Source organism: Fukomys damarensis, unplaced genomic scaffold (assembly GCF_012274545.1).
Source record: "Fukomys damarensis isolate Sample0158 unplaced genomic scaffold, DMR_v1.0_HiC HiC_scaffold_16, whole genome shotgun sequence".
Classification (NCBI taxonomy): domain Eukaryota; kingdom Metazoa; phylum Chordata; class Mammalia; order Rodentia; family Bathyergidae; genus Fukomys; species Fukomys damarensis.
Genome location: NW_022900928.1, coordinates 15,490,098 through 15,498,195, shown reverse-complemented (window position 1 = coordinate 15,498,195; position 8,098 = coordinate 15,490,098). Strand labels below are relative to the sequence as shown.

The window sequence follows — 8,098 nt, the reverse complement described above, 5'->3', positions numbered from 1 at the left end:
CCAGTACCAAAAAAAAAAAAAAAAGAATCCTACTCATTTTATTGTTCTGCCTCTCTGATCACAGACTGCTGTCCCACTCATCTTGGGGGTGACACACACGAAGGGACATTAGGCAAGTTGCCCAGGCTCCCTCTAGGACAGCAGACTTAGGAACTGAGCCTCAGCGTCACCTTAGGAGAGTTTGTGATTCATGACTCGGGATGAAGTCAAAAGATCAGAGCCGGGAAGGTGTAGGAACAGAGGAGCCAGGCAGGGAAGAAAACACTGATGCCAGCCAGGTCTCTGCCTGTGGTCCTGGGTGAGATGCCCGGAGCTCTGTCCATTGGGTGATGGCTCTGGAGACCATACAAGGCCCCTACTCCAACTCCAGACTCACACTTTTTTAAATACTGGGGATTAAACTCAGGGTCCTCACACCGAACTACATCCTCTGCCTTTTTTATTTTTCTATTTTGATATAGGGTCTCCCTAAGTTTCCCAGGCTGGACTTGAACTTGCCACCTTCCTGCCTCTGCCTCCCAGAACACAATCACATCCTTACCCCCCTGCTCTGTGTCTCCTGACACTGATGTCATTTTCGGCCTCCAGCCTGTCCCTGGCCTGCTGTCACTCCATGTGAACGCTCCTCTCTCCAGACCTGACCTCAGCCCACAGCCTGTTTGGGGCTGTGTTATTTCCATTTGGTGCTGGTAACCAAGTGCTTGAGTACAGCTGTCACAGCTCGCAGTGTGTTTACCGAAAGCAAAGTGAATGGAAGACACGAGTGGCTTGTCGTTTCTTTGGGGGGTTTTAGTTTTAATTAATTGGCGTTATCTTTGGAAAAGTGTTAATGTCATCCAGACACAGCATGAACTGTGACTGCCTTCAAATACTTGTTTGAAAGTTTCCTACAAGAGATGTAAAAGGGCTCTAAGAATTCTTGAAAGATCCTGTCTGTGCCTTCGAGACTTATTAACGGGCTTTTCATTTAAGTCTGATGTGTGGATTGCTTGCTCAGAATTCAAGTCCTTCATTCTTCCAAATGTGACATGCCCGGCACCCCAGTGGCCCTGTGCAAGGCTCCCAGTTACAAAAGCCTCCCATCAGTCATGGCCAGAGACTTAGAGTGGCCTGCAGACAGGAGAACATTCTCCTGTGGCCCATCTACCTGTACTCAAACGGCCAACTGTACACTGGAATATGAATGACACCAGACAGGACAGAACACACCTGTAATCCCAGCACTAGGGAGGCTGAGGCAGGAGGATCACCATGAGTTCAAGGCCAGCCTTGCTATATAGAGAGACCTTGTCTCAGAAAACCAAAAGAAAGAAAATGATGGCTGATGTTTATGGCACTTGCTATATGTAGCAGGCGCAGCATTGGCTCATTACATAAACTGTCACTCTGTCCCCCCTGACAACTGCATGGGGTAGATTTCTTTTTAATCTGACTTCACAGATGAGAGAACTAAGAGAGGTTGAGATTTGCCAAGGGACGCATACAGGTAGTAAATGGTGGAATCGGGATGTGAACTCGGGTGTGATCTCAACCTGTGCTCTCAACCACGCTGCAGCTGGGCTCATGACTCTTGCAGGATGGACAATATCCAGTGTGTCCAAGCCAGAAGGACCTGAGTATACTTGGACAGAAACATTTGGAGGGCGATTTAGTTGGCCCCTCCACAATTTAAAATTTATTCATGTTTTATCATTCCTAGGAATCAAAGACACAGGAACTCTTACACGTGAGAACAAAAAGAGATATTTATACAAGTCTTGTCAGCATCATTCATGAAAACAACTACCCCCTAATAATGCTAGTTTAACATTAAACTAGCATGTTCTGAAACTCTGTATGTCAAAAGAATGATGTGTTCTGCCTTTGGACAATTAAGTGTGCACTTTTGAGGTTTGGAGATGGCTATTCAGCAGGTCTCCATTTGTTTTCTTTTTCTTTTCTTTTTTTTCTTTTTTTTTTTTTTTTGAGACAGGATCTTGCTACATATTGCAGGCCGGACTTGAACTCACAGTAATTCTCCTGCCTCAGCCTCTCAAGAGCTGGGACTACCGGCACACATCACCATGCCCAGGCTCTCCATTCCTATAGAATTTAGGTTATATCAGACAATTTTGATGCTTCAACAAAAATATTTCATTTTTTATTACATTGAATAGCATGTATGATCATAAAAAGAAACAAGTTGTGGATAAGACAGATGTTGTTGTAAGCCCTGGACAAAATGATTTACAGCAGGAAGCTGTAATACCCACACATTGGATTCACCATCCTCGGAGCCTCCATAGAACTGAAATAGACAAACAGAATTTCACCATCATAAATAAACACTAATGGAAGGTCCAAAATATCATTATTGAGTTATTTGCTGCAAAAGCAAAATCAATATGTCATTAGCTGGGGCCCGAGAACCAAGGTTTAATTGTAAAGCACAGCGAATGCGCAGGGCCACCTAACTCTGTGGCCGCCTTAACCCCACCCACACTGATTTCTATGTTTTAGTGAAGTATTTCTTGAAGGGCCAAGGATTGCCGGGGGACAGTATCTCATCACTTGTCTCATACCTTGGATTTCATTGTCATGTCTGGACCTGGCTCTCCGTAATTTTGCAGGTCTCCAACACTTTGAAAATGCAGAAAAGGAGAGAGCTGTGGTGTTTAGCGTACACTGCACACAGTCTGTGGTGCACACTGATGGAAGGCCTCCCACATGGTAGAGTACTAAGGTACTCTGTATGGTGTCACTAGAGTCATACCGGAACACTGTTAAAGTTGTGGCACAGAACGAGATAGGTGGTATGGTGTAGTTTGTGAGAAAGATATGGATAAAGTATGCACACACAATGGCATTGCACAATAAAAAGCCCAGGAAGAGCCACGTGAAACTGAACTGTTCTGGAAAAGAAAATAGAAGGCAGCGTAGTGTTGAAGTAGAGCGTGCTCATCGTCTGCACTGTGTGCTCTGTGATGCTGAAGTTTCTCCCTGTTCTTGCGCATCATTCTGCAAGTGAAAAAATCAAAGGAAACATGAAGTAGACCGGGGCCAGCCGATGAGGGCCATCCAGGCGAAACGCAGGAAGTGAGATGTGGTCGCAGAGGCCCTGGGAGCCACTGGGACGGAGGGAATGGGCGTGGCATTCTGGGCTTGACCCTGAAGGCCTTGGAACCCAGCTGGTGTGAGAGGCAGAGCTGGAGGAAGCTCAGAGTCCGCTCGAGCAGCCAGCAGATGTACACGGAGACCAGGCAGACTCCCGGAGGGAACAGGGGCTCTGGGGGCAGGTGAGGGGCTCTGTGTGGCCCATGGAGGGAACAGGAGAGATGGATCTGGCATTCAGGAAATAGCTCCAGATGCACCTGCGACTTTGTGGTACACAGCTTCTCCCGGTATTTATTAGGAGAGGTGCGCTGTAAATAAATAAGTAAATCTTCCTTGAAAAATGTGATCACCCAGGCGGAGCTAGGAAATGCTTTTCCTGCAGACCTGTGGGTGTGGAAGTGTCTGCGTATCTAAAGATTCTTTCCTCCAACCAAAAATGGCATCCTGGGGACCCTGCACCCAGAAAGAGGCTGTGAACTCTGCTGACTTGTCCTGTGGCCTTGCCCCTGCCCTCCACTCCCCCAGAACCATCTGTTCAGGACCCTGCCATGCTGGATCTGGCTGGCCCCTTCCTTTCAGAGGTCCACCACCCAACGACTCCTCCCTGGTGACAGAAAAGACCCTCTGGACTGAGAAGGCTTTTTATCATCCTTGGGCCCGAGTCTGGAAGATACCTCTAGCCTCCTTCCTCCCGCTTTCCTCAGGGCTGTGAGGTTTCTAGATGAGTTATGCAACCAAAGAGAAGTTCACCAATTCATCCCAAATATGTTCTAGGCACCTCCTGCCAGGCACAGCTCTGAGGACTTGGGTGTAGCTGTGAGCCAGCCAAGCAATCTCTGCCCCCCTGGAACTCAGGGATCTGTTCAGTTGGCACAAAAGCTCTTCATTCCCCAGCTGGTGACATTCTAGAGTCTTCTATGCATCATGGACCCTGGTGTCTGAGCACTGCTGGGTGCAGGCACAGATAGGGGACATCTAAGGCCAGCCAAGCCTACTCTGGGGAAAGCCTGACCCAAAGCTGAGTTTGGACTTGTGTGGGCCTCAGGCTTTGCAGACATCACGATACAGGTGAACGGTAGGGTGAAACTGAAAGTAAACACCAGACCGACTGTCAGAGTAAAGCTGTGTGAGATGGAAGTCCCGATTTTTACTCCATAATGACTACTGACTGTTTCCTTTCAAAATGTCAGTTATCCAAAAAAAGTCAATCATCAAATTATCCCTGTAAAAAGTGTTTTAGGTTCCCCGTGCTTCAGCGGCGCTCTACACGCTGTCCAAAGCAGAACAGAACAGAATCTCATGAGTGGGGCAAGGTGGGTAGAGCTCCCGCTTTGCTCCAGCCTTAGTGTCCAAGGGGCAGGGTCCCAGCAGCAGGGAAGGCCAGGAGTGACAGCCCTTGGGCTAAAGTCTCAGCCACACCATGGCACCTGCTGACCCTGCCGGCCTGGGCACAGACACACAATTGGCCTTGCAGGCTGAACGCCGTGGAGAAGTCTGGCCAACAAGAAGTCCACGTTGGAGCTCTGGGTCCAGTAGGGGAGGCCAGGCTGGAGACCGAAGGTGTGGCTCAGAGGGCCAGCCGGGCACCACCTCCAAGTTTTCCCCATCACGGGCAAGAAGGGCAGGTAGAGTCTTGACAGCAGGTGGAAGAATGGCAGTGGGCAGTGTCACCGTCAAATCCCTCTTACTCCCACGAGCCCAGTTCTGTTCGCTAAACATCTGTGGTTCTTCTTTGCAGAGTGATGAGGTCCTCACTGTCATCAAAGCCAAAGCCCAGTGGCCGGCCTGGCAGCCTCTCAATGTGTAAGTAGCAAACAGCCCTCAGACCTTCCCTGTCCCATCCTAGCCTTATACTGGTATCTGCCTACCTACTGGCTACCACGTACTATTTGTGTTACTAACGTCAGTCATACCTCTCAGGTGAACCAGCAGGTAAGATACAGCTCATGTGCTCAGTGTCGTGCATGCCTCAAGATGTGGGTATGTTTGGTTTCTTCCAATGGTCTTCATTCATGCCCTCAACACAACAGACCAAATACACATTTGCCCTCCGAGCATCCAGGCGCACACCCTCTAAGTGAGTACGACTCATGGAAAGCTGGACTTGCCCTGAATCCCATTCACAGTCCTCATCTCCTCTCAGTGTGCCCTGTCCCCTGGAGACTTCGCCGTCCTGGTGATTGGTGACCAGAGCATGCTAATAGTTCCCAAACTACTATCGCCCTGAATAGATGGATGGATGGATGGACGGACGGATGGATGTGGAGTGATACGTCCATCCATCGGTTCCTTGGACGCTTCTCGATGGATGGCCCACATGTCCTTTAACTCCTTATATCCAAAATGGAACCCATCACCTTCACACAAACCTGTTCTTCTCCATGCGGAGAAATTGCAAAACTACCGTGCACACCAAAGTCCTGTTGTTTCTGCCTTCTTAATATCTCATAAACTAGTCCCTGTCTTCCCATTCTCCTGCCGTTAGTTCAAACCACCACTATCTTTTCACGCCTGTAATTCTCCATCTCTCCCTTCTTCTGGAGTCTCCCCCATCCCGTTCCTCATCCATATTGCTACCAGAATGATTTTTAAGACTCTGCACCTATTGTCTCTCCCTCTTCTTCCAGTCCATCTATTACGCTTATCCTCCAAGACTAGGTCCGCAGCCCTTAGTCTCAGTCAACAGGTCGTAGTGAACATGAGCGCACTTTAGCTCCTGCATCCTTTTCCTTGGCTCATTTCCTTGGCTCCCCACTTTGCGCCTCACTCTGGCCGCCCTGAAACCTGTGCAGTTCCTCGAACAATCTCTGATTGCCACTCGTCCTAGGGGAAACAGTTCATGAAAAGTGGCTTGGGTAGCCCCTCTGTGAAGTAGCCTGCATCCATTAACAATGAAATTGCTACAGACAGCAACAACATGGGGAATGCATGAGATCCTGCTAGGCTGGAGAAAAGGCAAAGACAAAATGATAGAAAAATATCACCGGACATTAAAAGGAGGACTCCCCGAGTGGGGCAGCAAGAGCCCGGGAGGAGGAGCACTCACACGTAACCAGCTGGAACTGGAAAACTGTTGCCAGGCACCTGGTGCCTGCCCACTTACCCATTCAGCAAACTAACAGCTCTGTACACAGCTACCGTGTGCCAGCCCTATCCACTGTCCCTGCGGCCTGGATCCAAGAGAGGAGACAGACAATAAACAGAGTTGCCTCGCTCCAGGTCTGCCCTCTGCATAAATCCAGGCACCATAGACACAGAATACACAACACACAGTGTCATCATGGCAGCCCTGTGCACTCCTGGGGCATCAGCATGGGTGGGGAGAGGTCAGCGAGGGCTTTGTTTGGGACTGCACATTGGGCTGGAAGAGAGCTCCTTGCTGATCAAGACTGGCCCAGGCAGCGGGGCCTGAGGAGGCAAAGAGTGCTGACCCTTGGATAGCTGAGTGAAGGGAGCCCAGCTGGCTGCTTGGAGGCCTTCTGGCCTGCAGTGATCTCCAGGATGGGCTCTGGATCCCCTCTGAGGAAGCTCACACCAGGGGCAGCCCGAGACCTGCAGCCCCTGCAGCGCCTGCCCTGCCCCTCCGTGAGAAGCAGCGCTCTCCTGGCGGGTGAACCTCTGCTGCCTCATCTTCAGCCCAACAGAACGGACCCTGCAAACCCACCCTGGGCTCCTTTGGCATAAGTGACATCACCCAAAATCTATTTGCTCAGATTGCGCAGGTCTCTCTCTGGTTTCTCCCGGTTTCCAGGCCCCGAGAGCTAAATGTGAAGAATCCCTCATCCCCTCGTGGTTGGGTCCTCAAGGAGAGCAGGTGCACGAGGACAGGTACCGGCTTCGGAGCATCTGGGCCACCGCTGGTGGCCGGTTTTCACATCGCTAAGGAGTCCTTAACCTTCAGGAGTTGGGCTCAGAAAAAAATGTAAACTACAAAACAATTTTACATTTAGGAAAGAGAAAAGAAGGGAGGGGGAGAGATTAAAGAAAGAAAAGACAGAGCAATGTTTACTTCAAGCATCTGCTATGTGCCCAAGTACCTCAGTAGGCCCTGATGTACGTAGTAGCCCGAGAGGTAAATCCATTTTGCAGATGGTCAGACAGACTCGGCACTCTCACGACAGGTCCAGGGTCATCATGCAGCTCCATCAAGAGTAGAGCTAGAATCACAGCCACATCCAGCTGACTGACTCTCATGCTTTTACTCTTCACTGTAACCGCATCCCTCTGGCTAAGTAACAACTCGTTCATTTTCTCACTTTCTAATTAGCCAAGACATACGCATCTTCCAGTCGGGCTTCTGATCAGCCTGAAAAATTAACAGTGTGACCACCTCAGCTTGTCTGAATTCTACCTCGAAAATAAACAAAGTGAAATCTTTGACATACCCGGGATCCTTTGATCAGGGGTGACAGAAACGTTTCATTGACTCAACACATAGTTATGGAAAGTCTCCTGTAAAAAATGTACCATGAAAGGTACTGTGGGCAGCCGCAGAGAGTGGAGCCTACGTTTAGCAGGGGAGATGTTTATTCAGTGGCCAGGCAAGTAGACAGGGCTGGGAAGGAAATGCGCGAGGTCAGGATGGTGCGTGAGGGGACCCCAAGCCAGCTAGGGGGAGTGGAATCGGGAAAGGGCGGACTGCGGTGAGGTCAAGACCTACGGAATCGGGAGCAAGTAAAGAGCCAAACAAGGGGAGAATATTCTCAGAATCCCAGAGAGGCTGCTGTGTGCTCGGGCCCTACATGAAGAGGAAAGAGAAGATATTTCAGGTACTAAAAGGCTGTGCTTGTAACTGGATCCAGAAATCAAAGATGAGCCTGGTGTGGGACCAAGCTAGGCGACATTAAAAAGTTTGATTTTTCCATTAAAAGGAATGGAAAATCATTGAAGCGTTTTCAGCAGAAGGATGGTATGATCAGATTTGCATTTAGAGAACAATAACACTCTGGCTCTAGGGTGAACAGGTAGGAGTGGTGAGAGCCCAGAGTGGGCAGACGCAGGGGGC

The 8,098-nt window shown here is 49.5% G+C and overlaps 1 protein-coding gene across 1 annotated transcript in view; it reads left to right on the top strand.

The window, feature by feature from the left end:
• Spon1 (spondin 1) overlaps positions 1-8,098 on the top strand; it is a gene marked incomplete at its 5' end in the record, with an annotated part of 272,587 nt that overhangs the window by 243,967 nt on the left and 20,522 nt on the right. Inside the window, one exon of the mRNA XM_010615374.3 lies at positions 4,832-4,896. Coding sequence (XP_010613676.1) covers positions 4,832-4,896 — 65 coding nt within the window. The remainder of the gene's footprint in view (positions 1-4,831; positions 4,897-8,098) is intronic.